This window comes from Acomys minous, assembly GCF_964271855.1.
Source record: "Acomys minous genome assembly, chromosome: 4".
NCBI lineage: Eukaryota > Metazoa > Chordata > Mammalia > Rodentia > Muridae > Acomys > Acomys minous.
In genome coordinates, this window is record NC_140486.1 from 112059467 (window position 1) to 112077727 (window position 18261).

At 47.7% G+C, this 18261-nt stretch overlaps 2 protein-coding genes and 1 long non-coding RNA gene across 5 annotated transcripts in view; 2 read left to right on the forward strand and 1 right to left on the reverse strand.

Annotated features, from left to right (window-relative positions):
- Positions 1-11798, forward strand: part of SAG (S-antigen visual arrestin) — a 41739-nt gene extending 29941 nt beyond the window's left edge. The window contains exons 12-14 of one of the 2 annotated variants that reach the window (XM_084780480.1): positions 2225-2248; positions 6822-6881; positions 10819-11798. In XM_084780480.1, coding sequence (XP_084636606.1) covers positions 2225-2248; positions 6822-6881; positions 10819-10927 — 193 coding nt within the window. In that variant the 3' untranslated portion in view covers positions 10928-11798. The remainder of the gene's footprint in view (positions 1-2224; positions 2249-6821; positions 6882-10818) is intronic. The other variant, XM_084780479.1, reaches the window with a different exon arrangement.
- LOC311596736 lies at positions 1485-17513 on the reverse strand. The gene is made up of 3 exons (XR_014778952.1): positions 17245-17513; positions 11818-11868; positions 1485-2073 (listed from the first exon to the last, which is right to left on the reverse strand). It is a non-coding gene; the product is annotated as an uncharacterized lncRNA (long non-coding RNA).
- A 132-nt stretch (positions 17514-17645) lies between these two features.
- The window catches only part of DGKD (diacylglycerol kinase delta), a 91025-nt gene continuing 90409 nt past the window's right edge, over positions 17646-18261 (forward strand). For both annotated transcript variants that reach the window (XM_084780463.1, XM_084780465.1), the window contains exon 1: positions 17646-17823. In XM_084780463.1, coding sequence (XP_084636589.1) covers positions 17668-17823 — 156 coding nt within the window. In that variant the 5' untranslated portion in view covers positions 17646-17667. The remainder of the gene's footprint in view (positions 17824-18261) is intronic.

Sequence of the window (18261 nt, forward strand, 5' to 3'; positions counted from 1 at the left end):
GCTTGGTCTACATACAGGTTCCAGGCTAGCCAGGCCTATAGAGAGAGATTCTCCTTGTCTCAAAAAACAAAATAACAACAAAAGTAGCCAGTGCTCTCAATCAGCTTTCCAGCCACAAAAGCCTGTTTTCTTTTTTTGGGTGAAATCAATATCCTTACTCTAATCAAAACGATAGGAACTGAATTCTCATTTTCCCTTCAGATTCCATTCCCAGCTATTCTTTCTGGCCTTTTCTCTTCATGGGCTTGTGTTAGCCTGGCCTGTGAGTCTCCATGTATGCCCCTATTTTTTTTTTTTAAAGATTATTTATTTTATGTATATGAGTGCTCTGTCTGCATGTATACCTGCTCACCAGAAGAGGGCATCAGATCCCAGTGTAGATGGTTGTGAGTCACCACGTGCTTGCTGCAGCAGATGTGGTGGCGCACGCCTTTAATCCCAGCACTCAGGAGGCAGAGGCAGGCAGATCGCTGTGAGTTCGAGGCCAGCCTGGTCTACAAAGTGAGTCTAGGACAGCCAAGGCTACACAGAGAGACCCTGCCTCAAAAATACAAAAAAGAAACCCATGTGGTTGCTGGGAGTTGAGCTCAGGACCTTCTGAAGAGCAGACAATGCTCTTATCCATCAAGCCACCTCCCCAACCCACATGGCCCTATTTTTAAGTAGGAAGAGAGTTCCCACTTTTGCTTGGGTCTGATTTGGATATCTGGTTGACATGATGTTTACAGTTCTTGTGCCTTTCTTTTTTTTGTTTTTTCTTTTTTGTTTTTCCTGTAGCCTTGGCTGTCCTGGAACTCACTGTGTAGACCAGGCTGGCCTTGAACTCAGAGAAATCTGCCTGCCTCTGCCTCATTAGTGCTGTGATTGGGATTAAAGGCCTGGACCTCACTGCCCGGTATGTTTTCCTTTTTAAAAATGTATTTATTTATTTGTTTATTTATTTATATTTTTTTAGACAGTCTCGCTATATAGCCCTAGCTGTCCTGGCTATTCCTTGTGGTTTTTGTTTTGTTAGGATTTCTCTGTGTAACCTTGGCTGTCCTAGACTCACTTTGTAGACCTGACTGACCTCGAACTCTCAGCGATCTGCCTGGCTCTGCCTCCCGAGTGCTGGGATTAAAGGTGTGTGTCACCACGCCTGCCTGGCCCTTCCTTGTGTTTTTAAATCAGATTTTTTTCTCTCCTTTCCCATTCTACAAAATAAAAGCAAAGTGAAGTTTTCATTTCACAGTAAAAATAAAAGCTATATCTTTGAATTCTATATCTTCAAATTTAACAAATAACAGATTGAGAGCCTGTAATCCCAGCACTCTAGGAGACAAAGACAAGGGGATCTCTGTGAGTTCAAAGCCAGCCGGGTCTTCTAAGTGAGTCTAGGATAGCCAAAGCTATACAAAGGAATGCTGTCCAGAAAAACAAAGCAAAGCAAAAAAAAAAAAAAAAAAAAAAAAAGAGACACTGTCTCAAAAAACAAGTAACAGTAACAAAATGTCTCTGTACTGGACACATGCAGGCATTTCATCTTCTTTATTCCTTAAAAGAAGCCAGGCAGTGGTGCCCCACGCCTTTAATTGCCCCACGCCTTTAATGGCAGCACTTGGGAGGTAGAGGCAGGCGGATCGCTGTGAGTTCGAGGCCAGCCTGGTCTACAAAGTGAGTCCAGGACAGTCAAGGCTACACAGAGAAACCCTGTCTCAAAAACAAAACAAAACAAAACAAAAAAGAATACAGTCAAGGGAAGGATGTGTGTCAGTCATAGGCAGATTGAGTATCATCTTCTGAAGAGACTGGGAACAACTCCACAAGGTGCCCTGAGACCAAGCTCCCGCAGATTGGAGGGGCCAGGACAGCTGTCACAATGCATCACAACGGCCTCGGTGCCTGAGAGCTCTTCACCATATAACTTAGAGTAGGGGCCTGACTTCCAGTCCCAGGGCCTTCGACTCTTGAGAGGACTGAGGACTCTGCTGTGCTCCACCATCATAGGGTGCCGGGGAATTTCTGGTTCTGCCATTTATGCTGGATTCCAAGTGAGTCCGCTTTTTAAGTCATCCTTTGGAGAAAGAGAAGAACCTGCAACAGGTGACAGTGACAGTCAGTGTTCAGGGACCCTGTGAGCCTGGAATTCTAGGTGGGGGCCTGGCCTGCCTTTGAGCACCAGGACCCGAAATTGTGTCTATGGCCCCTGGGGACTTACCACGCCTGTTTGCTTTGTGTTTTGCAGCTTTCTAGGAGAGCTCACATCCAGGTAAGCCTCCTTGCCTCCCTTCTCCACTCAGCTCCTGGCCAGTTGAGGACTAGGAGCCTGTAAAAACTAGTTTCTGGGCCGCAGTGCTCAGAGATACTTTTAGCGACCCATGCTGACTCAGATGTGTTGTAAGAGGTATGACCAGCAGGTGAGAGGTGACATAGGTGACCATAGCCTGCACTTGGGCAAGGACACACATAGCCCTCAGAAAAGCTAGCACATTCCATCCAGCAGTCATTTGTTTGTAAGATGGGTACAAGCCACATGAGATAAGTTTTACCATTTTAATCATTTTGAAAGATACACTGAGCCGGGCATGGTGGCACACGCCTTTAATCCCAGCACTCGGGAGGCAGAGGCAAGTGGATCAATGTGAGTTCGAGGCCAGCCTAGTCTACCAAGTGAGCCCAGGACAGCCAAGGCTACACAGAGAAACCCTATCTAGGAAAACCAAAGGAAAAAAAAGGGAAAAATGTAACTGTGTATCCCTTTTTCTTTTTTCTTTCTTTTCTTTTCTTTTTTGTTGTTTTTTGTTTTTTGTTTTTCGAGACAGAGTTTCTCTGTGTAGCCTTTGCTGTCCTGAACTTGCTTTGTAGACCAGGCTGGCCACCTGCTTCTACCTCCCAAGTGCTGGGATTACAAGCATGAGTCACCATGCCAGACCTACTTAATGTGTTTTCAAGACCTAATCATGCTATAACATCTACTACAGTATGTTCCTTCTCCTGACTGAGTAATATTCCACTGTGTGGACCTACCACATTTTGTTATTCACCTGTTGGTGTTGACAGACATAGCTCACAACTCAAAGAGAATGCAAACGTGTTTGCTCTGGATCTCAGGATGAGTGCTGCTGACCTGGGGACACAGGTTCAGGTCTTCAAATATCATGTTCTGTCATAGTAACAGTTTTGTGAAGTTGTTTTTTAATAGTAAAAGAACAAGGATAATCATAAATCAAGATATTTTAGCCAGGCGGTGGTGGCACATGCCTTTAATCCCAGCATTTGGGAGGCAGAGGCAGGTGGATCTCTGTGAGTTGAAGGCCAGCCTGGTCTACAGAGCGAGTTCCAGGATAGCCAGAGCTGTTACACAAAGAAACCCTGTCTCAAAAAAAATATTCTAAAACATACATTGGTGGATAGCTGAGCATGGTGGCACCTGCCTTTAATCCCAGCACTTGGGAGACAGATGCAGCTGAAATCACTGTGAATTCAAGGCCAACCTGGTCTATAAACTGAGTCCAGGATAGCCAAGGCTACACAGAAGAACCCTGTCTCCAAACAACCAACCAGGCAAAAAACATTGGTGGGAACATCAGGTGGGCAGGTTATAGCGAGGTGGGAAAATCTCTTGTAGGCTTCAGGTACTGTCTTGGCGGCATTCTTAGATTTGGGGCTGGTGGAAGCTAGGGGTCTATTTGTACATCCCCCAAAGGATTTCACACAAGGATGCCAGGTCAAATACAGGGGTAGGCAGTACATGGCTACTAAGGGATAAAGATGGACCACGATACATTTGTCTTCAGACTGGCAACATTCGTACTCTCCACTGTCACAGTGTTTCTAAGCAACTATTCAACCTTATAGAATTTTTAAACAAAGATGTGCCCTTTTTTTTTTTTCTTTTCTGGAAACTTTAGTTCCCAGCAGACACCTGAATTGTTGCTCCCTTTTGGTAAATGTGAACGGTGACAGGTGTCTTTTGAACCATGTGCAAAGAACCCACACGTTTGGAACTATTTGAGGCAAGTGTGCACCTGACACGCCTCATTTCTTATCGTCTTCTTCCATCGCTGGGGCTACTAGGAGTGTTGAGTGAGGAGAATCTCTGTGGTGTGAGGGGTTGGCATGGTGCAGGCCTGGAGCTGAATCACCCTAGGACGTCCTTTACCCTTAAAAGCCATTTACTGCCCACCTCTGTGTTTCATCTGACATTTCATCTAGACCTGGCCTGCACCTGGGTCATTATAAATGGGTCAGTGCTGGGTAGGCTGCAGGGGGTCCTGGGATGCAGGGCATAGCCTGTTTTATTGGCTCCCTTTTCTACTTCCGTTCATAATTTCTCTCGATCTCCCTTTGGCTTCTATTTCTGACACCTTTCCTTCTTCTTCTTCTCATATAGTTTTTTTTTTCTTCTTCTTTGAGACAGGGTTTCTCTTGTAGTCCTGGTTGCCCTGGACTCGCTTTGTAGACCAGGTTGGCCTCGAACTCACAGAGATCCACCTGCCTCTGCCTCCTGAGTGCTAGGGTTAAAGGCATGAATCACCACACCCGGCTTTCTCATATAAATTCTAATGTGCTCCAAAGCATTTAGTATTAGAGATGTGGTGGACTCCACTCCTCCCCATCCCCACCCATTTTGTAAGAAGTGGGTGTGCCCGCCCTTGTACCAGGCTCGCAGAGGTTTTAAAAATATTGTTATGATTTTGAAGGATTAAACGATTTACTTTCAGCCTTGTGGAAAAATAAGTATGAGGAGAGTAATGTATGTGCTACAGCAGAGGTTGGGGTTAATTCTGTTTTAGTTTTCACCTGACAGAATGATGCCCTGAAGTGTAGTCTAGCTCTCCAGACTTTTGTGTCTGATAATCATGCTTTGCCACAACATCCATCCATGTTGTATAATTTTGATCTAGGGCCTTAAAATTGTTCCAGGGTTTTGTTAAGCGAAGGGGCCACTCTGTACCTGCACGTGATGAGCAGATGGGAGAGCTTGTGTAGGCAGAGGAAGGAGGTGCCTTGTGCTTCCTCAGAGTTGACGAAAGGAACGTTTACTGCCTGACTTTCTGGTGGATGTTAATCTTCAGCAAAGGAGATCAGTGATGAGGACCACGTTTGGTACCTCGGCCACTTGTGGCCTCTGCATCTGTGCCCCCAAGGGTCCACTGACACCCACAGCAGCAGTGTCACAGACACTGATTTCCTGAGGTGGCTGCTGGGTCCACCTTCTCTGGACTACTGTCCAGGGCTGAGGTGAGGAGATCTGGCACACTGACCTTCTAGTTTGGTTTCTATATACTACCGTCTCTCTCTCTCTCTCTCTCTCTCTCTCTCTCTCTCTCTCTCTCTCTCTCTTTCATCTTTTAAAAAATGAGGATGAGTATTTTGCCTACAAGTGTGTCTGTGTACCACTTGTGTGCCTGGTGTCCACAGAGAGCCAGAAAAGGGTGTTAGTTCCTGTAGAACTCCAGTTGTGAGCCTCCTTGTAGATGCTAGGAATCAAAGCTATGTCTTCTGGAAGAAAACAGCCACTGCTTTTAACTGCTGAGTCATCTCGCCAGCCCCTCACATAAAAATTTGAAATGTATTCAAATGTCTCTTGTTGCAATAAATAGTTTTTTTGTTTGTTTTGTTTTGTTTTGTTTTGTTTTGGTTTTTCGAGACAGGGTTTCTCTGTGGAGCCTTGGCCATCTGGACTCACTTTGTAGACCAGGCTAGCCTTGAACTCACAGTGATCCGCCTGCCTCTGCCTCCTGAGTGCTGGGATTAAAGGCGTGCGCCACCACACCCGGCTTAAATAGTTTTTTTTTTAAGATCTTTTTTTCCTGAGGCAGGGTTTCTCTGTGTAGCCTTGGCTGTCCTGGATTCATTTTGTAGACCAGGCTGGCCTCGAACTCACATTGATCCACCTGCCTCTGCCTCCCGAGTGTTGGGATTAAAGACATGCAGCACCACACCCAGTAATTTATTTTATTTTAAGGTGTGTGTGCATGAATGCAATGGTCTGTGAAGTCCAGAAGTGGGTGTTGCATCCCCTGGAGCTGGAATTACAGACAGTTGTAAGCTGCCTGATGTGGGTGCTGGAAAACAAACCAGGGTCCTCTGGGAGGGTAGTACATACTCCTAACCACTGGGCCATCTCTCCAGTCTCATGAATAGTTTTTGTTTGGTTATTTGGTTTTTCAAGACAAGATTTCTCTGTGTACCTGCCCTGGCTCCTGGAACTTGCTTTGTAGACCAAACTGGCCTCGAACTTACAGAGACCTGCCCACCACCTCTGCCTTATGAATAGGTTTTTAAAAACAGATTTATTTATTATTTATATAGTATTCTGCCCAAATGTGCACCTGCCTGCCAAAAGAAGGCACCAGATCTCATTATAGATGGTTGTGAGCCACCATGTGGTTGCTGAGAATTGAACTCAGGACCTTTGGAAGAGCAGCTAGTGCTCTTAACCTCTGAGTCATTTCTCTAGCCCTAGTTTTTTTTTTGTTTTGTTTTGTTTTTTTAATAACCAATAACCAACCTTCCTGTAAGGCTTCACCTCTTCTCTCCCACAGTGTCACATCACTACAGTTAGGATACAGGGAGCTAAAAAACACTAACTGCCTCAGACACGCTTGAGTGAAGCTCCTGGACCACATTCCAGGCCTGACCACTTCCTGAAGTCTGTTGCATCTTGTTTTGCTTCGAATCCCACTAATCTCACAGAACTCGTCTAGAGAATCTCTGCAGTCCCAATTTTGTGCTGTGTAACTCTGTGTGTGTGTCTGTCTGTCTGTCTGTCCGTCCGTTGGTCTGTCTGTGTGTGCACTCACCAGCTTGTATTCTTCCTTTTTTTTTTCTTCTAGTGAAGTGGCTACTGAGGTGCCGTTCCGCCTCATGCACCCACAGCCCGAGGACCCAGGTCAGTGATTCCCTTTGTCCAAGATGCCCTCAACACTGGCGTAGTTATTGGGCATTAATTTATCCCTGGTCTTCCTTGACTATCTCTCTGAGCTTGGGTGTCATCCACAGGGTGACCAGGTCAGCCTGGCAGGGAGCGTTAGCTTACCTACTCAGTCCTGGGCCTGGCTGGGTGTGGAGGGTGTAGCATCCTACCCTCTGTTGGGTGTGGATGACTGCAGGAGATTTTATCAGTGACAGCATCACTGCAGAAGCTTGCAGTCTGTAGACCTTGATTTCGATGTAGAAGATGATGTAAGGGACAAATCTTTTGAAGAGCCGGAGGCTTTGCTTTGTGTAGAAACAAAAGGCCAGCCAGGCGTGGTGGTGCATGCCTTAAATCCCAGCACTCGGGAGGCAGAGGCAGGTGGATCACTGTGAGTTTGAGGCCAGCCTGGTCTACAAAGTGAGTCCAGGACAGCCAAGGCTACACAGAGAAACCCTGTCTCAAAACCCTCCACCCTACCAAAAGGAAATAAAAGGCTCTTATGTAGAAGTGTCATCGGGCATTTAGAAGGTGGTACATATTTGTGTACATATTTGTGATGAGATTAGAGAAAGTCCTAAAACCAGTCAGCCTGGGCTCCCACCAGCTCTGCTTGATGATCTGGGCACTGACTCTTATGAAGGTGTTACATGAAGCAGTAGTTGATACCTGTGTACACACTGAAACTCTCCCGCTGTCCCTGCAAAGATGGGAATGGGATGTAGTGTGAGCTAGCGCTTAAGGAGGTGCTGGGAAAAACGTTAAATTGAAGGTATGCCTGTTATCCCAGTGCTCAGGAGGCTCAGGCAGGATGATGGCAAGATTGAGGCCAGCCTACGCTATCAAAGCAAGACTATTACAAAATGCTTTCTTGGGGCTGGAGAGATGGCTCAGGGCCTAAGAGCACTAGCTGTTCGTCCAGAGGTCCTGAGTTCGATTCCCAGCAACCAAATGGTGGCTCCCAGCCATCTATAGTGAGATCTGGTGCCCTCTTCTGTCTGATGTTCTCCTCTGTCATGCAGTCATCCATGTAAATACAGTGCTTATATACACAAGTACACAAATAAATAAATTTTTAATAAATAGTTTCTCTAATCTTTACCAAATGTAGATTTAAACCCTCAATGCACTTTGCCAAAAGCTTCCCTATGGGGGAAAAGTACAGTCTTTTCATTCATTTTTGTTCATTTATGTTTGTTTTGTTAAGATGCTATTTTAAACATTTATTTGGGACTACTCAGGATAGCAATCCAGGAAAACAGATTCTTTTTTGTGTTTTATTTTTTTGGGACAAAGTTTTTCTGTATATCCCTGGCTGTCCTGGAACTCACTCTGTAGACCAGGCTGGCCTTGAACTTTGCGATCCACCTACCTCTGTCTCCTAGAGTGCTGGGACTAAAGGCGTGCCCCACCACCACGCCCAGCCATGCAGTCTTGAAAATGTGCTCTTCAGCACTTTCTCCCCTTTCTCTTTTTGCTAGGAATGAACTCAGCATCTCACGTTAGGCAAGCGTTCTACTGCTGAGCCTCATTCCCAGCCAGATCTCTGGTGTGAGATTCAGATGTTCTGGTTCCCTTCAGAGAAATTGAGAAGACAGCTCCCCGAGGCACACAGTTTATTTTGGGTTGCTTTCTGGAATACTCAGTAGAGATGACTTACTTTGGAAGAGGTGGAGTTACAGGTTATTTTCACAGTCTAGTTGTTATTGATGTTCCATTAGACAACCCCTAATGTCGGGATCTTTTTTTAATTTTTTTGCCAAGCTATTTCTATTTTATTTTTTCCATTTATTTAATCACTATACATCTTGATTACAGACCCTTCCTCCTTCCCTCCAAGTCCCACCCTCATGCACCTCTTCCCTCCTTTTTTTTTCTCAGAGAAGGGAAGGCCCCCAAGGGATACCAACCGGCCCTGGCACATCAAGTCCCAGCAGGACTAAGCACATCCTCTCCCACTGAGGCCAGAAAAGGCAGCCCTGCCAGGGGAAAGGGATCCAAAGGCAGGCAACAAACTCAGAGACAGCCTCTGCTCCCATTGTTAGGGGACCCACATGATGACCAAGCTACACATCTGCTACATATGTGTAGGGGCCCTAGGTCCATCCCATGCATGAAGAGCCCTTATTCTTGCAGAAGATAGTTTGGGTTCCCAGCACCCACATGGCAGACTCACAGCTATCCATACTGCTGGTTTCAGGGGATCCATTGACCTCTTCTGACCACTATGGGCACTTCATACATGGTGCATATACAGACATGCAGGCAAAACATTAATACATATAAAATAAAGATAAATATAAAATCATCATAATAAAAAATGTCAGAAATTGAGATGAGCATGGTGGCACAAGGCTGTAATCCCAGCACTCAGGAGGCAGAGGCAGATGAATCGCTGGTCTACAAAGTGAGTCCAGGACAGCGAAAGCTACATACAGAAAACCTGTCTAGGAAAAAACAAAAACAAAAACAAGAAACAAAAGTCGGATGTCAAAAGTCAAGAGTTAGTACAAGGGGCTGGAGAGATGGCCCAGAGGTTAAGAGCACTGACTGCTCTTCCAGAGGTCCTGAGTTCAATTCCCAGCAACCTCGTGGTGGTTCACAACCATCTATAATGTGATCTGATGCCCTCTTCTGGCCTGTACGTGAACCTGCAGACAGAGCACTGTATACATAATAATAAATAAATAAAATCTTAAAAAAAAAAAAATGAAAAAAGAGTTAGTACAAATCAGCCATGGCTGTAAAAGTCTGGTTTCCTGAGGTTTGTGATTGACTGTGCTTCCTTGCCTTCATCTTTCCTGCCTGCTTCCTGTGGCCTGAGTCTAGGTTGGTTAGCTTCTAGGTAGAGAATACAGCCATAACTTAGGTCCCCCCAGGACTAGGACCCAGGCAATCTGTTCCCACTGTGTGCTGGTTTTTATTGTCCCTGCTCAGGTGTGGGTTGCTGTTCTTGTGGTCTACCTCTTTAGGCTCAAGATTCCCCTACTCAACAGAATAAAATTCTAGGGTATCTCTTGGCAGGAGGCTTTATCTTAAAATTTAATGTAATGAGAGTTGAATCCAAGGCCTAGAGGGTCCAGGCAAGTGCCCTACCACTAAGATATAGCCTCAGCCTTCTCTTTTGTTATTTTGAGATAGAGTCGTGGTGGCATAGTTTTGTCATTTCAGCTACCAGGGGAGGTTGAGCAGGAGCATTATGAGTTCAAAGCTAGCCCAGGCAACTTGGTGAGAACCTTTTCTGAAAAGAAAAAAGTAGAAAAAGGCCTGGGAGGCTAGAAGTTCAGGGTCATCTTCAGCTATATAATGAGTCTGAGGTTAACCTGGCATACACAAAACCTCGTTAATTGATCGCGCTCTCTCTCTCTCTCTCTCTCTCTCTCTCTCTCTCTCTCTCTCTTTCTCTCTTCCTTCTTTCCTTACTCCCTTCTCCTCTCTCTCCCCTTCATTCTGGGGTTACAGCAAAAGAAAGGTGAGTTGTCTGAATGTTTCTCTGTTTTTCTGTGTTTTGTGTCCCCCTCCTTCCCACACAAACTCCTCTCAGGATGTCTATGCAAAGTATCCATGTCCCTTTGCTCGTAAGAACTTAAGATGTATGCCCACATGGCTATGTTGAACATGTCTTTTGTTCTCTGGGTTCTCTCACTTTTTGCCTTGATTTTATGTGTTAAAGCACTTTTAAGCACAGTCTTTACTAGGAAGGATGGCTTACCTTTAATTCAGGTACATGGTAAGCAGAGGCAGGAAAATCACTGCAAGTTTAAGGTCAGCCTGAGCTACAGAGTGAGACTCTGTCACAAAAACAAAAAGACTGGCTACTTTACTGCAAGAAAGACTAGTGGTCTTGTTTCATTCAGGATTTCACCCTCAGCTTCAGAGAGTAAGCCCTGACTAACACACTGTCTGTTTTCTTCTAGTGTTCAGGATGAAAATTTGGTTTTTGAGGAGTTTGCTCGCCAAAATCTGAAAGATGCTGCAGAGAACACAGAAGGGAAGAAGGAGGAGGATGCAGGCCAGGAAGAGTGAAGAGTTTAGTCTAGATGCCTAGACACCTCTTGTAGTTCTGGGAGCTCTGAGCAAAGCTAACCGTAGCCTTTCAGAGTTATGCTAGATATGAAAACATGAGTGTTCCTCCCAGAAATAAAAGTCTGTGGTCCTCCCATCACGTGTCAGGCTGTTTGGCTGGGGCCCTGGGCTCTTGTCACTGACAGAGCCTAGGAGTGAGGGAAACACCTAAGAAGGGCAGCTAGTGGCTTAGTGCCACTGTGATCTCCAGTTCTGAAGGTGACAGCTTTTTGGCTTCTCCGGGCACACATGGGGTGGTAAGTTTAGTTTCCTGACCAATACTAGCTCAACATCCTCTCAGAGGCTCCCGAGGTAAGAGCTGAAATCATACCCTGGTCAAGCTTCTACTGGCCACAAGCAACCAAACCTGACTTGGTTAATAAAAGGGGGGGCAGAACAGAAAAGGGGATTGGTCCTGGGGATCAGGCCTGGGGAAGGTTCATCAAGACAGATGGGCTCCACGATCAGAGTGTTATTAAGAAGAAGGGAGAACAGAGAATGCTTGTGATCAGAGATGGGGAAGGATGCACAACAGGGCCTCTTCCAGGCCCTTTCACTGAGAAGGCCTTTCCTGGCTACAGTGCCCGGCGACCTGTATTGTACCAAACGGTTCCCTTGGCAGCCACAGAGGGGCCTGTGTGTGTCGGGGGAGGGGAGGGGTGGAATGGATATGTGGCTCTCATACATGTTTAGGGGAGTGGGTAGGAAGAGTCATGGAGATTTCTGTATGGTTCTGCCTGCTCACTAACGGCAGGGAGTATGTGTGTTTAACTAATTAATTACTTTTCCCATTATTGTGACACCATATCTGACAAAGGTAACTTAAGAAGTAAGGTTTTATTTTGGCTTACGGTTTGAGAGGAGACAGTCCATTGTGACTGGGGAGCGTGAAGAAGCAGCATCTGTGGTCAGAGAAAAACAAACGCTGGCACTCAGAGGGCTTTCTCCTCCCCACACCCCTCCCCCCATCCCTCAGGGTAGATTCCCCTCACCTTAGTTAAGTCTCCTTAGAAATGCTTTCAGGGACATACCCAGAGGTGTTTCCTAGGTGATTCTAAAAGCCACGAGACTTGCGCCTGGTGCACTCCTAGGATTGTATTTCTGGTGCCAAATGCTATACAGTATTGAGAGCTGAAGTTCTGTGTGCATGAAGGTGTCAACATCTGGCTTTCATGCTGGTGTGTGCACAGTGCTTGAGATTTAGATGCTGGGAGCCTTGCCCTAGGTCCCACCCAGCCAGAGCAAGGCTTGGACCTGGGTACTGACCTTCGGGTTCCCTTGTACTAGCAGAGATGAGAACTCACTTCTAAAGCTACGACAAGAGTAATATAAGCAGAAAATTGTGGGTTAGTGGGGCAGACACGGGCTATCTTTTGGCATGCTTTTGGGGGAGTCCATACTGTGCTTCCTCGTGGGCACTTCCTGTGCTTTTTGACCAGGCACAGTCTACAGTGGTGTGACTGGAATTCTCTGCCAGCCAAGGAGGCTGGGACTCTGCCTAATAGCTCCTGGTGAGAGAACCATGCTGTTGGTTCCTGCATTGCTTGACCCCAGGACATCCTAAGTCAGAGTGGACATTAATAGACCCGACCTTTAGAGCCGTGGGGTTAGAGAGCCAGGAGGGAAGGGCTGAAGCCCCAGCTCTGGAGACCAGAGGTCAGAACAGCCCTTGCCCTCCAAGTTATTTTGGTGCTAAAACATCCAAAACAGACCTCCAGGTGCTGGTTTGTTTACACTGCAGCTGTGGAGGGAGCCGGGGCAGGAAACAAGCAGCCAGCTTGTGTGTGTGTGTCTCAGCTCAGCCTGCACATGTGTTCTTCGCCGTATACAGAACTGTCAGGAGACAGGAAGTCTGAAGGCAGGTTGAATATGTGGCCCAGAGTTTTGAGGATAGGTGCAATTAAAAAAAAATGGCACAAGGAGTTGAGTGTTTTGCACAGGCAAAAGAGCATTTGGGACAAAGTTGGTGGATGAACTTGGTGGCAAGTACCTTAATCCATCTGACCAGCCCTAGAATACAGTGGCTTTTGGGGTTTTTTTTTTGTGGGTTTTTTTTAAGATTTATTATGTATACAATGCTCTGCCTGCATTACACCTGATTATAGATGGTTGCAAGCCACCAAGTGGTTGCTGGGAATTTAACTCAGGACCTCTGGAAGAGCAGTCAGTGCTCTTAACTGCTTTCCAGCCCCTCCTTGGTTTTTTTTTCCCCCAAGACAGGGTTTTTCTGTGTAGTCCTGCTGTCCTGGAACACACTCTGTAGGCTGACTTCCAACTTACAGAGATCCACCTGCCTCTGTCTCCCAAGTGCTGGAATTAAAGGAGAGCTCTACCACGCCCTGCTGGCTTTTTTTTTTTTAAGTAAAAAGACTCACATTTATATATGTAAGTGTATGTGTTTGTATGAAAATACACTTGTCATGTGTGTGTGTAAGTCAGAACAGCTTTTACAAATCCCTTCTCTTTCCATCAAAAGGGTCCTGGGGTGGGGGATCAAACTCAGGTGCTAACTGAGCCTTTTCACCAGTCCAGTGGAAGAACCTGGGACAAAGTTCTGCGTCCAGCAACCAAAGCGCTGCAGAAGCATGGATTTCTGCTATTGCCTTATGGCAGCACTTCACACGTGGCATCCAGTTGCTCTAACAGTTGGTGCCACCACCACTATGCTAGGTGAGAGACTGCAGGTAAGGGAGATTCTCTAGCGGAGTTTGGAGGGTCAGAGAGGATAGCAGAGTGCTTAGGATTAAACAATGGCTGCCCTTTAGTTCTTTCAAATTTTTACTGACTCAATGCCATTCACATATAGTTATAAGCTATGACAGAGCTCCCACGGGACTCCTGCCTTACCCAGTGGTCTCATTTTGCAAAGCTATAGCAGTATGATACTGCAGCCAAGTGCTTACCTTGCTGTGGTCCCCCATCTGGTTTAGAGTGCGCTCTCTCTCTCTCCACATGTAAACTCCTTTTAGGGTTTTTGGTTTCCTTGCTCTTTTGACATGTCTTTTTTTTTTTTTTTAACATGTCTTATTGCCTGTTTCCCCATCCATTTCACAGGCTGGATAGTTTTACAGGTCCCAGGGTGTGTTGGGGCATGTAGAAGTGGAAATCATGCTCATTTGGATGTGTGTGTGTGTGTGTGTGTGTGTGTGTGTGTGTGTGTCAGTTGTCACAAATGTCCTGAGGCCCAGGAAATCTCTCTGTCACACTTCGTGAGAAGCTGTCCTGCATCCTGGAGAATGAGGGTCATCCCAGGCTTGCAGGTGGAGGAGGCATTGTAGCCAGGCAGGCTTTCTGACAAGATCTGTCCTCTTCCTTCCGTGTCACTGAGAGGGATGAGGTTGGGCGTGAGGTGTGTTTTACAGCCACCTTGGTGCGCCCTCCAGGTGGGGTAACCTCAGGGCGCAGCTCTACATTAGACATGATTCACTGTGTGACTCACTCAGGGAAAGAGGCCCCTGAGGGAATGCGCTCTTCCTAGCCAGTCGCCTTGGGGGAGTTGATGGCTCAGCCTTCCTGAGATCTCCCAGGGAACCACACTGTGCATTTACCAGAGAACAAAGGGGGTTCAAACTTCAGGTGTCAAAAAAAAAAATCATGCCCAAATGAGGTTTCTCTGCCTTCAGAGCATAATGTAATTCTTTTCAAGCCGAACACCCTTTTCCTAAGCACGTGTTTTATTTCAAGTAGTTTTAGATTTACAGAAAAATGAGCACAGAAGGACCCACGCCGTCTCCTCTATTATTAATATCTTACATCAGTGCAGTACAGTGCTCACATCAAGAGAACTGGCATTGACACATTATTATTAAGCTAAACACATACTTTGCATAGTTTTCTTACCCGATGCCCCTTTCCTGTTTCAAGATCGTGTCTGGGATCCCTGTGATATACAGTCATCCTGTCTCATTAGGCTCATTGGCTATGACAATCTCTAGGGTTTTTTTTTTCCTAATTGTAGCTGTCTTTTCATCTTCCTATCCAGCAATGATTTCTTCCTGCCAACTGTGTTGCTGTCATTCCTCCGCCCCCTCCCCGGGACAGGGTTTCTCTGTGTAATAGTCTTGGCTGTCCAGAATCTCCCTTTGTAGACCAGGCTGGCCTCAAACTCACAGAGATCTGCCTGCCTCTGCCTCCGGAGTGCTGGGATTAAAGGCAATTGCTACCATGCCCGGCTGCTGTCATGTTCTTACCCATGGCTTTGGTTTCTAAAAACCACGAATTCTGGAGCCCAGATGTATCCTGAGCTTCTAAAAGGTGTAGTCAACATAACCAGCACCTCGAGCCAAACCCATTTCTTCCTCACGTGAGAGTGCTGTTGCTGAATACACTGCCATCCCCAGAAAGCTCTTCATGGAAGGGCATCCAAATTCCTGCTCCCCTTCTGCACTCTGAGCAGTTGGTCACCTTCCCGCATCTGTTTTGTCTTTGTCTGCAGTTCATCGTCCCTATCTCTAAGACGACCGCCTTGGAGCTGGCCCAGTCAGCATTGCATAGAGTGGTTACAAGCGCTCTCTAATGCCTTCCCCCATCTCTGATCTGTTTCCAATCCACGGTATAACTATATCCAGGTGTATGAGTGCTTTGTTTTGTTTTGCTTCCCCCCTCCTCTTTCCTCTCTCTCTCTCTCTCTCTCTCTCTCTCTCTCTCTCTTTTTGGTTTTTCAAGACAAGGTTTCTCTGTGTAACAGCCTTGGCTGTCCTGGACAAAGAGAGTCCAGGACAGCTGCAGCACACATTGAAACCCTGTCTCAAAAAAGCCAAAAACAAAACAACAAAAAACAAAAACAAACAAAAAACCCTGCTCTACAAACACAGTTACATACAGTCACATTCTCAGAGCCTTGAGGTTGAGGCTTCCGTACTGATTTGTGGTGACCTTCCTTTAACCCCACACTCTGCCTTTCTGCCTATAATTCTACCTATGAACTTCCCCCAGGCCTTGGCTTCCTGGGAGACACACCCTACAGTACCCAGATTCAGAAATCAGTTGGTCTGAGTTCACATCCTGCCTTCCTGGCATACGGTAGGGAGTGACACCTGAGACTTCCATGTCAGGGCTCCGTTTCCTTTCCGTTCTGTGGGGTGTGGCTGAGGGCTGTCTCCTCCAGCAAGTGCGGGCACTTTCCTTTGGGAGTCAGTGCTATCAAGTGAGGTAGAACTTGCCTGTGATGGAAGTACACACACTGTGGTAGCTGTCAAGCCACATGTGGATATCGAGTGCTGCACATGTGACTAGTGCCACTGAGGAACTGAAATTCTTCTCTTCTTTTTTTAGTTAAGTGGAGTTTTATTTATTTATTTGGTTCTTCCCCGCCCTCCCCCACCCTCCCAGACAAGGTCTTTCCTGTGTAGCTCTAGCTGTCCTAGAACTCGTTCTGTAGACCAGGCTGGCCTTGCTTCTGCCTAGTGAGTGCTGGGATTAAAGACATGCACCACTACCTCCTGTATTGTACCTTTTTCTTTTCTTTCTTTCTTTTTTTTTTTTTGTTAAAAATCATTATTTTAGGCTAGCTTTGGGTTCTCTAGTGCTAGTTAATTCGAATTTAAATATAAGAAGTTGCATGTAGCTAGGCTACAGCACAGGGTAGTATGTACAGGCTGAGGGGATAGCTAGGCAGTCCTCTGCAGACTGACATGCCCCTTACAGCCTGGCACAGCAGAAGGATCGTGCATTCTACTGGTTGGCACCCTGTCCTTTTCCATCTTAATGTGCCCCAAACAAACACCCAACCCACCAACCAAACCAAACCAAAACAAAAAACCAAAACAAAAAAACAAAAATCCCAGCCCCACCCCAAACGTGACTCCTCCTCCAATCGCGTGCCCTCCTCTTTTGCCCCAGTGTAGAATTCCTTCTGCTCACTTCTGTCTCCCTTTATCTCCCCATCACTTCTTCCGAATCTAAATTCTCTTCTCTATCTCTCAGCCCCACCTAATAACTCAGGGTGGCTCCTTGCCTCAGTACTTCAAAACCTGGATCACAGGTCCCAGCTTCGTGACCCAGCCAGGCCCAGCTTATTCCCCCCACCCCACTCTGACCCTCGAGCTTCTTGCTGCCCTCAGGCCTCAGCAGAAAAGGCCAGTCCCAGTCCCTAATCTGGTCCTTAAAGCCTCATTTGACCTTGCAGCTCTCCGGTTCCTGTTTTATTTCCGCTACCCACATCTGCCCCCCTCAACCCCCCAAACCCCAGCTTCCCTTCTCTTTTGACTCTGGGCCTTTGCACATATCTGGCCTCTGCTTAGAACACGGTTCCCCCATTAGGGGCTAGTCCGGCTTACTTTCTCCATAACTCCTTAACAGTGGCCTTAACGGAAGTTCTGTCTTCTCTCCCTCCGGGTGTACATGAACGTTCGTATCCACTCTGCAACATAGTCCAGCGGCCTCCTGGAGGTTACTTACATTCGAGTGTGGGGAAAAACTGTACTTAGAAACAAGTAGCAGAAACAGAAGACAACACAAGGAAAGAGATGGGTCAGGCAACAGAATCAACTCAGCGAGAGACCGAGAAGCCTACGTCTGCGTCCACTGCCTACGGGGGCGCGGTGGGGTCGGGTGGCTGGCTTCTATGCCCCGCCCCGCCCCGCCCCAGGCCCCGCCCCGCCCCAGGCCCCGCCCCAGGCCCCGCCCCTCCCCAGACGCTCGGCCCATCCCATCCCCGCCCCACCCCGCCCCCCCCGCGGCGCGCGCGCTGGCCGGGCAGCATGGCGGCGGCGGCGGGCGCCCCTCCGCCGGGTCCGCCTCAGCCGTCTCCGCCGCCGCCGCCGGAGGAGTCGTCCGACAGCGAACCCGAGGCCGAGCCCGGCTCCCCACAGAAGCTCATCCGTAAGGTGTCCACGTCGGGCCAGATCAGGCAGAAGGTGAGCCCGCGGCGTCGGCCGGGCGCGCGCCCCTCACGCCGCGGTCCCTGCCGAGGCCCGTGACCGTGTTTGAGTGGCGGCCCAGGCCCTGCCCGGCCCGAGGTCCCGCGGTCGCTGCATCCGGGCGGATCGCGCCGCCGTGTAACGGGCCTTGGGGAACGGGCCGAGGGAAGGGGCTGCGGGGACTGGGCGCAGGTGGGCGCCGCCGCTGAGGAGACTGAGGCCCGGCGTGCTACTGGGGCCGCTGCGGGGGCCGCAGGCGCGCGCTCCGGGAGGCCCGGGGTCTGCACATCTTAGCACCTGGTGCACTCACCTGTGTTGGCCTCACCCTCTAGTGCCCACCCGGCTGCGGGGTCCTCACCCCTATGTTCCGAAAGGGAAGGGATGCGTGTGTAGTGGCCGCTTCTCCCTCCCTCCCTCCCTTCCTCCTTCCCTTCC